General features: G+C 40.0%; 1 protein-coding gene across 1 annotated transcript; it reads left to right on the plus strand.

Annotated features, from left to right (window-relative positions):
* The first annotated feature begins 1190 nt into the window (after positions 1-1190).
* LOC107282476 (neuronal pentraxin-1-like) lies at positions 1191-9283 on the plus strand. Its single transcript, XM_015810251.2, has 6 exons — positions 1191-1194; positions 2472-3268; positions 4888-5068; positions 7312-7595; positions 7734-7913; positions 7992-9283. The coding sequence occupies exons 1-6, from the start codon at positions 1191-1193 to the stop codon at positions 8199-8201; spliced, it is 1656 nt and encodes a 551-aa protein (XP_015665737.2). The 3' UTR covers positions 8202-9283.
* The last annotated feature ends 7571 nt before the right edge of the window (positions 9284-16854 follow it).

The following is a 16854-nucleotide window of genomic DNA, read 5'->3' on the forward strand; positions in this document are numbered from 1 at the left end:
GACTCTGAACGATTGCTCAGGGGCTTGTTACTCCTGCTGCTAAAGCAGCCCTGAGCTGTTATATACATCTTCGGGGCATCAACCATTGTGACCGGTTAAGTTCGTGCCTGAAAGTCCTGCTTCAACAAGAAGAGCCTGCCACCCATCAATGCTGCATGAGTTCCGGTTGTAAGACATCTCACCGATCTCTAAAGAACATCACCGCAAGGCTGGACAAGGGGGGTTGTGGCTGGGAGGGCCTGGGCATTGGCGGCCTCTAAAGAGGTAGCGCTACATATATATATATATATATATTTGTGAGATGCATATTAATGGTCTCAGCTGGAGGCAAAAATACATTGAGGGAACAAAATATAAAAGATTACACTTTTCATGAAAAAGCATTAGGTTTCTTTTTAAAAGTCCCTCAAAAGTAAATTTGTATTCATATTAATACAATAATGTCATTGCTTGTTACAAATTCAAAATTCTGAATAGTTGTTGGATTTTACTAAAAGATTCCACTTTAAATGGCCTGGTAGCATGGATTTTAAAAGAGAAATATCTCTGCACTTCATAATTCCTGTTTCTGGTCTATATTTAATCTTAGATGTTAAATTGATCCTAAGATGGTACTTGTATGTTAAAACTGGATTATGATTAAATCCAGATTAAGTTAGTGACAATTGAATCACATTACACTCAATGAAAACAAATTACCTATGATTTAATTTACGCTGCTCTGCTTTAGAGATTTATTTGGGCGCAGGTCCCAGAAAGAAGCAATTGAATTCCTAGATATTCCTTCATATCATTATACTCTTCAGTCATTTCTTTGTAGTAGAAACAAAGATTAAACTAAAGAAACATACACTAAGTGTTGTCCCATTCCAATCTGTATTTTTCACTTTCTTTATTATAAATGCCCAATGGTCTAATCTAGATTGGGAGTCTTTTCATTTTAAATTGGGAGACTGGTTGAAGGACTACATTTTCCATCGCTCATGGATGTGTATTCCACATTGGACTACTTTGCTCTACAATCAGATAAGTAACATTGTAAACAAGCCAGCATATGGCCTAACTTACATCTAGATTTAGAATGGATGAAACTCGTGGGTTAATAGTCTTTCAACCTTAAATTAATTCTAGCGTTCAGTGGTTCAATCTACTAGTTAGGAAATGTAGAGGAGAAAATGCAAACTATCAATATGGGTGAATAAATTGTCTCTTATAGGAGAAATCAAAACTTGGTAGAAGAGTTTCTAAGACATGGGGGTCAATATGTGTCACAACGTATTGCGACTTTTTTTGCATTGCCGGAACTGGGGTGGATGCAGCCTCTGCATGATGCAACTGGCCTGCGGGCTGGCACTTTGACACCCCTGTTCTAAGACCTACAGTTTCTAAGCCTACTTTGAAATGGTCATCAGGACTATTGTCAAGCACAGACTCATCTGTGGGCCAGGTACTCTATTCTGCTGAAATATAGATTTTTTCCTCATTTTTACAAAATAAAACTCTTGCTTTCAAAGGAAATACCATGTTGGAGGTGTCTTGAACTTCCCAAGCCTTGGGACACTGGAATACATTGTGTACCACTAATTTAATATTAGGAATGTAATGTTTATATTTTGGTTCAGATTGCTTTGTGTTTTTCGTATAGTTGAAATTATCTGATTAGGCCCTTGGATGGAAAGGCACGGTCTATCTGAAGATCATCTAGCTATGCATTAGAGGTGTGTGTGTGTGTGTGTGTGTTTTACCTACTTGGCACAATTGTCCTTCCTATTATTGTTGAAGTTTCATGTACTCAAAATCCAGCTGGAAGTGATACACTCTGGGTAAATAATTGCCATTAGAAGAGAAAAATAGGAATAATTTCATAGCTTGGATTTAGCTTATTTCTTCTTGGCTGATACCTTAATTCTTCTGAGTGAAGCTTTAGCTTCTCAGGAGGGGTTATATATAGGCTGCCAGGCTAGAAGCCTTAGCAACAGAGAGGAGACGGTTGGCAGTGGTGAATGCAAAAGCTTTGCTGTAACACTTTAAGCCCATTAATTCTCAGTCGCCAAGGGAAACGATGCTTTGCTCCTCATCACCAGTGGATTTGGCAAATTAGACAGGAAGGAAAGGCAGGAAAAGTACAAAACCCACCTGACTATAGTGCCTGGATGTCTGCTGGCAGTTTGGCTCTGCTGAGAAGCAAGAAATTGATATTTGGGAAGGAGGAAAAGCTTCAGTTTCTGAGACAATGGAACCAGCCATTCTGGGTATTGGTGACCTGGTGAACCAAACATGACTTGAAGAGCTTCATCTAGAGTATCTTCTCTCCTGTCAAAGACCTTTGTATCTCCTTCTTGATAGATGTTGAATTTCTTCTGGTGGAATTTTATTGGCTATCTAAGAGAAGATCTGGATAATGGATGCGGGATTGAAATCTGTTGTACAATAGGATTCTTCAAGCTCTAAAGACTTTGCCTTTCTGGAAGTTATCATCTGCTTCTGTGGCTATCTAATCTATCCTGAATTGCCCAGCCCATTTCCATCCCCGCTCCTACCCTTTTCCCATCCACTAAACATCCCACCTTTGGTGATCGCAATGCACTGGACCTTGCTCTGTCTCGTTGTTTCCCCACTACTGATAGCCTCTGAACATGGTTTACCTAAATTTATCTGCAGTCCTATGCCATTGGATATGGATAGTGGTTGCCAGTCAAATGGCCATCAACGACATGGAGGTGCAGCTAATGGTGCAGGCAATGGCCATTGGGTGGGGACTCTAGAAGAAGCTAAGGAAACCATCCTGCATCTGAGGGAGACAGTGGTGCATCAAAAGGAAATGATCCTTGACCAGAGGGAGACCATGAGAGAACTGATAGCCAAGCTGGGCCGCTGTGAAACTCATTCCCGGAGGCATAGTGAACATCATGGAAATCATCAGGAAGAGAATCATAACCATAAGCACGGCCATCATGAAGGTGGGTATCGGGGCCATCATGACAATGGCCAAAGGGGACATCATGAAGATGGCCATAGGGGACACCGTGACACTGGCCATCGAGATCTCCATGAAGGCCACCATGCCCAAGAGAATGAGCATCATCAGACTGCAGAACCAGGGAACCACGAACCACAAGTCAGGCACAACATTCATGATTCTTCTCACAAGGGATCTACATCTGCTCAGGCTAATGCTATGGAAGATCCACCCAATGAGGCATCTGCTGCAATACATCAGATGGAGAGAATGTTGAAATCCCTGAAGGAGAGACTGGAGCACTTACAGGTATTAGCTTTTAACTTATCCTTCTCAATGCACTTAATCTATCTTCTCAAATCTATCTGTTCTTTAATTACTTGTTTATTATCCATCGATCCTAATACTCACCTTCACATTTACCATCCTTATCCCCTCTTTATTTCAAAATTTGTCCAAAATTCTGATCAGCCAGCAATTATTGTAAGCATTTTTATTCTTGTTCCATCAATTTTCATCTATGATCCTTCATTTCATCGTCTCTTCTCCCTCGTTCTGCTTTATATGATCAAAGCAAACAATTCTAAAGAACGCTGTTACCTTCCCTTTAAAAGCTAAAATACTTCCCCACAGATTTCAGATTTCTACCAGAGTTAACTCCTCACAATTATTCTTCCTGCTGCTTCTTCTAATCTTTCCAATGTGCCTACCTACCATAGTGCTAGTCTGGAAAATGTATGGGGTGAAGGGGATATTTTAAACATAATTACTTAAGCTCCCTTGCACAACTGATAGCAACATTTGAACGAGAAAATCGCCATCCAAAGAACAACAGGCAGTGACGAAGAAAATGGCGGGAGTTGCTTTGCAGAGGGAGATGGGCAGCCGAGGAATAAAATGAAATAAAATTAAAATTAATTAAATAAAAATAAAATAAAATAAAATACAGGAGGGATAGCTTTCAAGAAAAAAAGGCACCGAGAAGTATAGTGAATGGTGTATAAACTAGGCTTTACTATATTTCCTTTCTTTTCCTTAAGTCATTTAATTTTTTAACTATTATTATTTTATTCTTTGCTTTGCAATTGGCATAACTTTGCTTAGTCAAAAATGAAGGAACATGATGGATGGACACATACACAAGCACACAAACATTCTTTCTCTCACACACATATGTACTGTATGCACACCCACACAGAGAATATAAGGAGCCCGGGTTCAATTCTGATTCCACTGAAGCTTCAGATGGAGCAAAGTTATTCAAGGCAATCTTTTTGTGCGTGGAGTGGCTATTGCAAAACTAGCAAAAGTCCCTCCTTTTAGCAGAACTTCCTTCTGGAGGTCCAGGAGTTTCTTTGTTGTGTAATAGGGTTAATGCCGGAAGGCGGCTAAATTTAGCATCCTCTATGTACATGCAATGGAAGGAAGACCCTTTGGACTGAAAAAGACTAAACAGACCTGCATAGGATTGCATTGTAAATGAGTTAAATGGGGGTAATAGCGAGGCACAGAACAGGAAGAGATAATGTGTATGGTACCATTAGTGGGAATCTCATTTCAGGCAAGAAGAAAACATACCATCATTTGCAAATACAATCTAAAATTTGGCTTGGCTGACATATAGGCAGGAACTCAGGAATTGGACCAAATGCTTCATACCGATAATGGCTTTCAGGTGGAATTTTAAGGAAGGGAAAGAGGCAGCACAATAGAGGTGGTCTAGGACAGGGGTAGGCAACCTTGGCTCTTTTATGACTCGTGGACTTCAACTCCCAGAATTCCTGAGCCAGCATGGCTGGCTCAGGAATTCTGGGAGTTAAAGTCCACGAGTCATAAAAGGACCAAGGTTGCCTACCCCTAGTATAGGAGAAAGGTCCAGAGAAATGGCAGACTATTATTAACATGAGCATTTGCCCTGACTTCTCCAGCACAACTGGAATAGTTCAACCTTCCCCACCTCCATGTGGGATACGCTTCAGGAAAAGATCAGCATGTTGGAGCATCAGATCCATGAGAAATCCAACACTTCAGAACATCAGACGCACAGCGTACCGAAAGCAACGGGGATGAGACAAAGGCATGCTTCACATGGACGCACGATGGAGAAAGGTGAGTGACTAAACCTGAGTTTTCAGGTGGGTAGTGTTGCAATCCTCTTGTGAGTCAAAACAGTCTTGTGATACTTTCCAAAGCTTTGTAGTAATAAAATTAATTTTTAAGGTATCAAAAAAAGAGAAAAGAAATTATGGTGTTGCCAAAAGGAGAAAGGAGACTTTGGTCCACATTCATGAGGTAAAAATGGATGGAGAAACTGCTAAATAAAAAGAATTAATAATAAAAGGTGGGTTTAATGACAAGTAAATGGACAATTAAGAAGCCAAAGATTTAGATAGCTGTTGCCAAGTTTGTAGAGAAATGGAGAAATAAGAAATATTTTTTTCCTAGTATGCCCTCCTGATATCAGAGACTATAATTCCCAAATTCCCAAACATTCGATTTTGGATCATACTGCCTGATTAGTAGGATAGGGTGCTGGGTTGGAGAAGGATATAATTAGCAGGATATAATTAGATCTGAGACAAATGAAGAAGTTCAGTGATTTAACATTTACATACTGCTTTTTCTATCTCATTTCTCTCAAAAAGCTCTCCTTGTCTTCACAACTGGTTTTATGAGATAGCTAAAACTGAGAGACAGTGACTGGCTCAAAGCATTTTCCTAGTCATGCTGAAATTTGAATATGAATAGTCCCACTCTAACCCATTCTAGATTTTAATTCTCCTCAGACCCAATTATCATAGACCAGTGGTGGCGATCCTATGGTACGCGTGCCAGAGGCGGCACTCAGAGCCTTCCCTGTGGGCACACGCACCATGCCTTGGAGATGGCAACCGTCCCTCTTCAACCAGCCGCCCGCTAACTCGCCGAGCTCCCATGTGGCCGGATGCATCCCAGCATGGCTGGTTTCCCTCCCCCACACCCCATCCCTCCTGGCCTCGCATGTTCTCCTTTTCCCGGGCACAACCCACTGCATCGCCTCTTCAGCTGTCCGCCATCCAGCTCAGAAGCGGCTTCTCTGAACTGCTGGCGGTGGGCTGCAGAGCCCTAGAGTGGGCCAGTCGCGGGGCCGGCAGGCTGTGGCTGCTGACGGACACTGTCAGCCCCCATGCGCTCACTGGCCTCTGTGTGCGGGGGCCAATGGTGTCAGGCAGCAGCCACCCCGGCCCCTGACTCGCCTTGCCCTGTGACAATGGCACCCCTGCCCTGCCTCGCCTTACCTCACCTCACCCCCAGGAAAACCTCCTGCCCACCACCCCACCTGCCAAAGACCCCCTGGATCTCCCCCAACCCTGCCCGGCCCCCACAGCTGTCCCTCCCCACAAGCAACATCGAGATGACCACGCCCACCTTGGCCACACCCACCCAGTCTGACATGACCACAGCCATGCCCACCCAGTGGGCCACACCCACCCGGCACCTGGCGATAAATAAGTGGGTTTTGGGTTGCAGTTTGGGCACTCGGGCTCTAAAAGGTTCGCCATCACTGTCATAGACAGTGACAAAGGATTACGAGAAATGTTAAGCCCAGCACTTCAAGAGGTATGATGGTTATATTCATTTAAACCTGATTTTTTTTTTTTTTAAAAAGCCCTATTAAATAAGTTTAGGTAAATATGTTAATGAACATTTCAATGGATGAGAAACATAGGTTTAAATACTTGGTGAATTATTTTATTTATTTTATTTACTTCTGCATTTCTGGAGAATCTGAGTAGCATATAATCATATAATCAGCAGGAATGGAGATGGACACCAAGATGGATAAAAGAGAATGATAGTTTGAGGAATATTTAAAATACCTCATTATTCTACAGGAGAGAAAGAGAGATGAATGGACAGAATGAAAAAAAAGGGGGGGAATGAACATTGTCTGAAAATATAGTTTATAAAACCAGCTATGTGTGATTGATGTGCAGCAGAGATGATCTTGAATAGTGATAGAAATCATATGACAGTGTTTTGACAGCTCAAAATGAGATGGGTGAATGTTATCATTTTTTATGTAGTGCCAATGGTGTTTTATAGAGAATAAGAGAAGAGACCTCTCCTTTAAGATCCTTACATCACCAAATCTAAGTCAAGAAAGGTGTCAGAGAAAATGAAAGGGAGGCAAGATAACCAAAATAAGAAAATTTGGTAAAGTTCATGAACTTTGGCCTGGTTGACAATGGTCATGAGATTCCATTAATGGAAAGAGTGTGGCAATCCTGGAGAATCAATTCTTAATAGGTCAGCAGATCAGTTGGCAGTATATGGATAATCCACTTCCCCTCCATTTCCCTGTGTTGCAGTGCACTGCCATGTTTCTGCTTTCTTCTGTCCTCCAGGGAACAAGGCAGATAAGCACTCCGAACATTTTCATGTGGATTTCCCCCTTCGCACCAACTACATGTATATCAAGATCAAGCGCACTCTGCAACGTGAAATCTTTGCCTTTTCCATCTGTCTCTGGCTCAAATCAACTTCATCCCCAGGGATAGGCACACCTTTCTCCTACTCAGTGCCCAACCAAGCCAATGAAGTGGTGCTTATTCAATGGGGAAATAACCCCATGGAGTTGCTCATCAATGATAAGGTAGGAGAAATATCTCTAGTTGTTTATTTGTGCAGCGTATTTGAAGAAGGTGTTAAGTTTGGTACCTTGCCATGTTCATAACTCCCAGGTTTGCTCATTCCCATTTTTAATTGAACTTTTCTGTCCTTTGCTTTGCAGGTTGCCGCTTTGCCATTAGCCGTTAATGATGCCAAATGGCACCATATCTGTGTGACATGGTCAACTCGGCATGGCACCTGGAAATCTTACCAGGATGGTGTCCAAAGTGGGAGTGGGGAGAACCTGGCTCCTTGGCATCCTGTGAAACCTGGAGGTGTTTTCATACTAGGCCAGGAGCAGGTAAATAGCCTTCGCACGTTCCGTCACTATCGTGCATGGTTCTTCTGAATACATATTTATTGCACTCTTCTTCCACAGGACACTCTTGGTGGGCGCTTTGATGCCACTCAAGCTTTCATTGGGGAAATGTCAGATTTCAACATGTGGAGCTATGTTGTGACACCTGCTGAAATTTATAAGATGGCAACCTGCAGTAGCTCCATTGGTGGTGATCTTATCAGTTGGACTGAAAACTCTATAGAACTTCATAGAGGAGTGATCAAACTACCATATAATGCCTGCCACTAAAAATCAACCAAAGAAACATGGACATAATATTCTCTGGAAGAGAAAGATACCAAATGGTTAAAGGCAAAGCATGGGAGGACCTCAAGATTTATTTCATACAATGGTGAAAAGGGTTGGGAATTCAAAATTTCCAGGTTCCTTAACAAAAGAATGGGGGCCTTTATGTTTGGGATGCATGCAACAAAAAGAAAATGGGTATGTATGCAGCATCTAATGGCAGGAAAATCTTAAGATCCAGAAATACAGTGAAGTATAATTTGGAATATATGTTTTATGAAGTTGAGCAATTTTCAAAATAAGGAACATTCCCACCCATGATAAACCTATACTGTGTATTGGGATTTTCTTAATGTAGGAGCAGGAACAAAAAAATAAAATTCCTCATGATGACAATATGGCCAATAGGACACTTCATTCTCAAGGCCTTGATGTGTAGCATTGGTCCATTAGGAAGATATTTATGATAGGTCAAAATCCTATTTTTGACTAGTAGTTTTCTACAGTAACATTTGAAAATATGTAAGGGAGGAATGGGAAAAAGGATTTGCTGGTGTTTTTTTTTTCAGAATCTTTAGAGAAATAGATGAACACCTTACCAGGTAAATTGGTTGGATGATGCCCGACTGTCATGTTTTATTTATTTTTTATATTGTGTATTTTATTTTCTGTAGGCTTCCTAGAGTCTTGTAGGTGAGATGAGCGCTATATCAATCAATCAATCAATCAATCAAATTCTCAAAGACTCATTCATTAATCTAGAATTAAGCTCTATACACCAAAATGGCTCATGAAGACAATAAAAATGTCAAAGGATGGCTTGTATGGCTTTCTTATAGATTAGACATATGACTAAACAAATCTCAGCATTTCTGTTCAGACATTTTCTACCAGCTTAGTGGACCTTTACCTTCTTCTCAGGAAATCATTGCCAAAACCCGTCAGGTCTAGAGGAAGAGTTGTATAGTGTATAAAAGACATACTTCTATATCTTAGTATTTAACTTTTTCTGAATTCACCATTTTTCTGCCTCTCTTTCCATTCCCCTCACCCTCCATTAATTTAAATAGTATTTATGTACTGTATATATCTCTTCTAAACTTGAATAAAGCTATGCTTGATAAAAATGTTCCAACTGTGAATGAACTAATATAACCTGGATGTAGATCTGGACATGGACTGAACCAAAATTAGAGGCTGTGTTAACCAGCTCTAGAAACCCTAGGTCAGACTTTGCAAATATCATAAAGTACTATTATGCATCACTGCAAAAACCATGTTGACCAGCATTCTGCTATATCACAGCAAAAACAGTTGTATTTCATTGTGTTAGATGTTTAACCCAATCCATCTTAACGGTGACTGGAGGTCTATGAAAATGGAAAGGTTGGGTTAGAGTCAATATAGCATAATTCATATTGGATGAATGAATATAACATCATTCGTGCAAACTGATGGCAAGGCTCAAAATTTTTGGAAAAGTCATCACCCAGTAGAAATCTGTGCTGAATACATAGAACTTGCTTGATATGTGAGGAGAAATTTCTGTGGTGTTCTGTTTTCAGCATTATATATAGAGAGGACAAAGACAAAGGTTCATTGAGGAATATCTAAACCTTCAAAAAGAAAAACAAATATATCCAGCATTCAGTGTGGATAGTCATAAATGATGTTTGAATTCTCCTTGTACTGCAATTTTGATCAGTACTGCTGTGCCTGAACCTGCTTAGATAATGCTGTAAATATATAACTGTTATACGATTATCTGTGTTAGTTTTACAGCAGCAGCAGTAAAGATGCCCGAGCACAATTTTAGTTAAAAAAAACAAACAAACCTGAATGGCTTTCAACAATGGAAGCGTTTGCTTACCCAAATTTAATTAACTATGACAAACTCGTTACTTATAGAGACATTTTGGACAAGGACGGAAAACTTAAAGACAGGCAAGATCTTCAACAACAAGGGATCGATTTAACATGGTGGTCTTATTTGCAAATTCAAACAAGATATGAAAAAGATGTAAAATCAATGGGATTTTACAAAGAACAGATACAATTTGATAAAATACTTTTGAAAACAGATGAAAACCTGATTAAGAAACTTTATAAATTTCTTTTAAACTAGAAGATGGAAGAAGAACAAGTAAAAGAAACAATGATAGTGTGGGCAAAAATTTTTGGATATTCTATAGACTTAGAAGATTGGCAAAAGCATGGGATAGAAACTTAAACTTACTAAAGCAGCTTCATACAAAGAGAATTTATATAAAATGTTTTATAGATGGCATATGACACCAGTTAGACTAGTGAAAATGTTTAAAAATGTATCGAATATTTGCTGGAAATGTAAACAAAAACCAGGTACTTATTATGCCTGGTGGATATGTCCTAATGCAAAAAGATTTTGGTTTAAGATTCACTTATGGCTGGAAAAAATGACTAAAATACAGATAGAATTTAAGCCAGAACTGTTTTTGTTAGGAATATTAGGACTTAATCATGGAAAAGAGAATATTTAATATTACATGTATTGACAGCTGCGAGAATAGCATTTGCCCAATTTTGGAAAAACGAAAATCTACCATCTGACCAGATTATAATCATGAAAATCTTAGAATGTGCAGAAATGGATAGATTAACTTTAGAGATTAAAGAGAAAGAAGATTCAGTTTATTTCAAAACATGGGAAAAATTTTATCAATGGTTAGCAATACGATAGAACGAGAAAGGACGGTGAAGTTTAACAGGATGAATGATATTAACTAAGCTTTATTTTTATGATTATTGTTATTATTAGTGATTATAACTGTTTAGTATTATATTAATTACTGTCATTTAATATTTGTACCCGGACGATAGTCTGCTTGCTAAAGCGTTGAATTTTTTACTAGGGGTAACCCCACTATTGTACCTACCCCTACTCTTATCCCAACTCTATCCCCTAACCTCATCCAATATCCATATTGAACTTATCCTTTCCCTACCCTTATAAAACCCAATAAAACATTTATATATAAAAAAGCAGCAATAAAGCATCCAAATGTTACAGGACTAGCTTATCTTGAGGCAGGTATTTTAATAAAGATGACCATTTAAGGTAGGGGAAATGAAGAATGTAAACCATTAAATTCAAAGTCTAAATTAATTGCACTGCTGAGCAACTGATCATAGCAATCCTCCATACAGTATTACATCTGTTTTGGCTTAAAAGGGAGACCTAAAAAAGCTTGGTTTTGGGGAAGAGACAAAACTTTCTGAATACAACACCAAATTTCTTCTATTGCATGTATACAGATGTGCAGAAGCACACAAACTTTCTAGCCTAGAATTCCATAGTGTAGATTTTGCTTGCAAATAACAGGTGCCCTGCCTCACTTTGAGAGAATGTACAGTTATTTTATTCAAGGACAGGGATGCGTAATTTTAACTGTCTTGAATTTTCTTATAGCAACCGGATGCAATAAACTTGCCAAACAAACTATAATTCTTCTCCATGTGTCTTTGTTCTTACTATTTATAAGTACCTTAGTATTCCTTCATCAGCACATCCCACATGCCCCCCAAACAGAGCCTATTTTTAGGAGAATAAGCTCATGGTCTAGTTAAAGATGATGTGGACTTAGGACTGTTATCCTCAGAGCATTGTCTACTTGGAATTCTGGGAATTGTAGTTCCATTCCCAGGTTTTCTGGAGGGCACCAGATTGGAGAGATTGGATAGTGAGAAACCTAAGATGCCACCTTTCCTTAATGATCCATTGTGAATTTAGAACAAAAGCACTAATAAAAAAATAACCATTTTACCATACGCATTTTTAATCTTGATCTGGAGACCATTCTTTTAGATTTTAGAAATGAAGTCTGATTTAGTCAATGGCTGGATTCTGTAAACTTTTATACGTAATTTCATGCTATTGACTGCTAACAAATAAATCAATTAAATATGTTTAATTTACATTCGACTAAGAGGTGCCCCAAGTAGGAGACAGGTTTAAGTTTTTAAATCCTTTAAAAAAAAACCTCCAAGTATCATTTTAAAAGGAACTTGTTCTAACATTCACTATCTCAGCTACGGAGATGTCTCTTACAGAACATGGGTGTCTCATCCAGAAATAAAGTTTTTACTTAAGAAAGTCTGTTTCTTCCCTATGTAAGTTCAATAAAGCCACAGCAGTAATCTCAGTGCTACTGATATTAAATAACATGCTTTATCTCCCATCAGGTGAGACCACTGAACGAAGGTGAATTTACTCAATGAAATATTTGTCGACACAATGCATAAAACTTCAGATTTCCTGTAACCAGGTCTCCCGGGCATAGAGCAGAGTAGGATATAGGCTATTAATAATATTAACTGCTATTAATAGGAAAACAGGAGGAGGGAAGAGTATGTTCGCCATCTGGAGTTATTTATAAAAATAATAAAGGCGGGGTATAAATAAAATAAATTAGTAGCCCTCATGCCGCATTTGCAGAATACCAGGAAATCTTCAATGTCAGAAGAAAACTCAGCATTTATTTAGGGAGAAAAGGGGGTAAACAGGTCACTCGCCTGTTTACAATCTTATTAGCAATGGTATTTACTGTATTACATCTGGTCCCTTGGCAGAGAGACGGATGTGCAAGATCAGCACTGTATTAATAGCCTCAAGGAGGATTCCTTGGTGACCCTGAATCCAATGCTGAGATCTAACCTGGCTTCTGGGAAGCCTTTGGTAGATGGAACACCTCACCTCCCCCACCCCGCTTTCTCTCTCTTACAGCAGACTAGCTTGAAAGGTCATATTTCATCAATTCCTATCCATTTCTGGAATTTTTCAGATGCTGGGTGTTAAGTGGAGTTGCTTTTCCCCCTTTCCTAAGTAAAAAAGGATGTCTAACACAGTGGTTCTCAACCTGTGGGTCGGGACCCCATTTGGGGTCGATCGACCATTTCATGGGGGTCGCCAAGCAAGGCTGTCCGCCATTTTTTTGTCCACCATTTTTTTTGTCCGCCATTTTTTTCCCCCTTTTCCAGTGGGTGCCTTACCTCCCTTGGGCTGGTCCAGCTGGTGGTCAGCCTGCTCCGTCTCTGCCGCTTGCCAGCTACGCCTCGGCTGGCGCAGGGGGCGGAACCACGTATGCACGGCGCTCCCGGGCAGGGAAAGTCCTCAACTTACGACCGGTTTAGTCCTCGACTTACGACCGGTTTAGTCCTTGACTTACGACCGGTTGGGGTCACGGCATTAAAAAGGTTGAGAACCACTGGTCTAACAGAAGGCAAATGTTTGTGAGTTCAAAACTCCAGTTTCTCCCCTTTGGCCATCTTAGGCCCTTAATAAATATAACAATAAAACAACAAATCAGCCAAAACATAGATAAGTTCGTGGTGTTTACATATCATCCAGAGATGTATACATTAATTTTTTAAATAACAGTTAACATTTCCTTTAAAAACAAATAAATCAAAAACATCACCATCAAAGGAAATATCATATAGTTTCTTGAAACAAAAAATGCCCGTCTTTCTTTTTTTTGTCTTCAGGAGTAAGGAGGGAGGGGGGATTGTTATATCTCCTTCCTACAAGACAAGATATTCAAATCCGCAATGAAGAGTAATGGAGAAGAGGACTATTTGTATTGCTGAAGAACAAGTAATAATCAGTCCCAATGTACAAAGATGCTTTTCCAGAGATATAAAATCAGAAGGCAGGTCAAAAAACCAAGGACAATATTGAGGGTGGAAAGTATGTGTGTGTGTCTGGGGGGGGGAATTGATCATTATTAAGTAAGTAAAGAGAGTCTTGGTAAAAAACTGATCCTTCAAACAAATAAAGGGAGTTTTCCCCTGCCTCCCATCTCTACACAAATCATAGCTTGGGAGAAATAATTTTGGTCATGACACACAGCTGGAAAAAAGGCAATCTCTTCCCTCATTGCCAGCTACAAGATTGATAATTTTAACCTTCCTCTTCTGAAACTCTTGCATTTATAAAAATATGTTACACATTTAGATCTGAAATAGAATTAAACCTTAGTTAAAATGGGGAAAGGCTAGCCACTTTGGGAAGGCAATTAAATTAAGATTGAAAAGGAGGCATGGGTTAGGGCTGGGCTATCCAACCTTGGCAACTTTAAGATCTGTGGACTTCAACTCCCAGAATTCCCCAGCCAGCCTTTAGGATTAGGGATTAAGGGGTTTCCTAGGATGGGTTTTAGCAGGTATAAAGCAGATGGGTCAGCTTTGAGCGAACTGCTTAAAGGGTTGTGATGGAAAATGCTGCGTTAAGAGTATCCTGAATTTTCTGGTATTTATTTTCACCTGCCCATATAAAGATTGGAAATTAATTAATCAATCCCTTTCTTTTCACTGGCTGCCTTTAACTTTTTTCCCTCATGCTTTTCTTCTAAATGGAATAAAACACAACCCCTTATTCTGATCTCAGTGTTTCTAATTTGGGGGAAGATGCTTTGTGTTTAAATCCAACAGGATTTGAACTGGCTGCAGTTGATGTGTCTGTTTTGAGAGGCAGGGGGTGCCGATCTGGCTGAAATGCATGAGGACGAAGATATTACAATATTGAGCCAGAGACCTTTGCAGCTCCTGAGGTCTTTGCTCTGCTCCTTCGCAAAGGCCTGAGATGTGCCACAAAGTGCTTGGCGATTTAGAAAGCTCAACTTGGGGTTTGAAAAAGCCTTCAGACCCCCGAGGTGTTATACTCAAGGGACGACCTGAGGAAAAGCAGTGGTGGAAGACTAGATTTGTAGCTCTGAGCTGCAAGATAAGGAGGTACAATATCCCACTTCCTTGATTAGGAGAGGGCCTGGGGAGGCTTGGCCAGTGAGGTGAGGCCATCACTGGGAAGAGCAAACTTCTTAAAATCTTAGGGGGTGAGAAAAGGGAAAGGTGTTAATACAACTACTACAGGTAGCCTTGACCAGAACTGAGTCCGGAATTAAGGTCATACATTTTGCTATAGTTGTTAAATGGGATCTTCACACAACCCACCTGAATTCATGACATTTTTTGTGGCCTCTGCAATGGCCATATTTTTGCCAGGAATCAGAAATGCCAGTTTCTTGCAAAAAAAAAAAAAAACCCTTGGTAAATTTCAGTCACGTAACCAGAAGCTGAAAATGGCCATAAATGCAAGATGGCTGCCAAACACCCAAAATGTAGTCACATGACTGCAGGGTGAGGTGGGGCCCCAGCTGTTGCAACTTCGAATCTGGATTGTAAGTACATCTGGGGGAGGGATCTGTCAGAATTTTGGTTGCTAAGAGATTGGTTCTAAATTAAGGGCTACTTTTTCTTTGCACTTCTTACCACCCAACCAAAAAGGGAGTTACAGAGACTAATTCTTCTTCCGATTCATAAGGTCATTCTCTCTTCCTTCTTTATTGTTCTCTGATCCTATAACCTGAATGTGCAAGTATCAATGAGTTCTGGAAAAATGGGAGAGACAGTCTTTTAACCATCCTGATAGCATGACTTATTGTTATCTGAAGAAAACTGTTTCCAGAATTTTTTTTTTTAAAAAAATCTGATTCTAGAAAAGACAATGTAGAAAGGAGAGACGATTCTTGTTGCAGTTCTACCGGAGTTCTTGTTGCAGTTCTACCGGAAACAGAACTGTCATCGCCCAATTAGGGAGTGTCCTAATGATCATGTTATAACATGAAAGTGGCAGTGTTCTCATTTGAATTCATTTGTAAGCCACTAAAATGTATTGAATTAACTACAGAAGGAAGCCTCACATATGTTGCTGCTACCCTTGAGGCAGGAAAGGGCAGGGAGAATTAGTGGTAGAGGCCATGTTCTAATGACTTCATGAGTAGCTGAGGGGAAAGAGTCAGTTGTTGCTTGACAGTCAAGGAAGTTTGAAAACCATGATTTCTGGGCCTAACAATGAAGAATTATAAGCTGTCAGTTACAAATGTGTGTCAGTTATTCCTGCTGGAGGCAACAATTAGTGTTCAAAATTATGTCAGTGCGTATACTTTAGTTGTCTGGCTCTCTGGCCCCCAGCTGGTTGTTGGTGTTGTTTACTTCTTTTCATTAAGCCCAGATAATGGGGAATACATATAAACATTAAGTGTGCCAGACCCAGGATAACGCTTTCAGTGGCTGGTTTTGGCAACAAACTCGAAGAGACATCATGTAGAGAAAAGCATGTCAGAAATGCTCCTGTGATTATCGGCATCAGAAAGCAGTTTGGGGAAATTAAATGACTTGAGTGATCCTGAAACACAGAAAAACTAGCAGTTCAAAAGACATGCTAGCTTACTCCCTGATGTGCTTGGCCTAGGTGCGCAAGGTGCGGTTTTTCTGTAGCTGATGAGGGAAAACAAGGCCTTCCCCACGTTCTAAATTGCCAATAGTCTGAAGGGGTTTTTCCATTTCTTCTTCTTCTCAGACATGCAGACCAGCTGTTATGTTGGGAAGCAGAACGAAGAAGTCCAAAGTAGGAAATGCTCCTTTATATCATGATCAAAGTTGGTTGCCCCCTAGTCAAGGTGGGGTGGGGTTAACCGAGATGCTTCGAAGCCATCTGATTCTGTCTGACGAAGGCTGAAAGTTAATTCAGTCTGGAGGAGAAGCTGCCTCAAAAACAAAAGGATGCATCCATTCCCTGAAGTTGCCGCACCTTGGCAGTTCCCAAGCTCAAGTCCCACTG

Source organism: Protobothrops mucrosquamatus, unplaced genomic scaffold (assembly GCF_001527695.2).
Source record: "Protobothrops mucrosquamatus isolate PMUCROS unplaced genomic scaffold, P.Mucros_1.0 scaffold8, whole genome shotgun sequence".
Lineage (NCBI taxonomy): Eukaryota > Metazoa > Chordata > Lepidosauria > Squamata > Viperidae > Protobothrops > Protobothrops mucrosquamatus.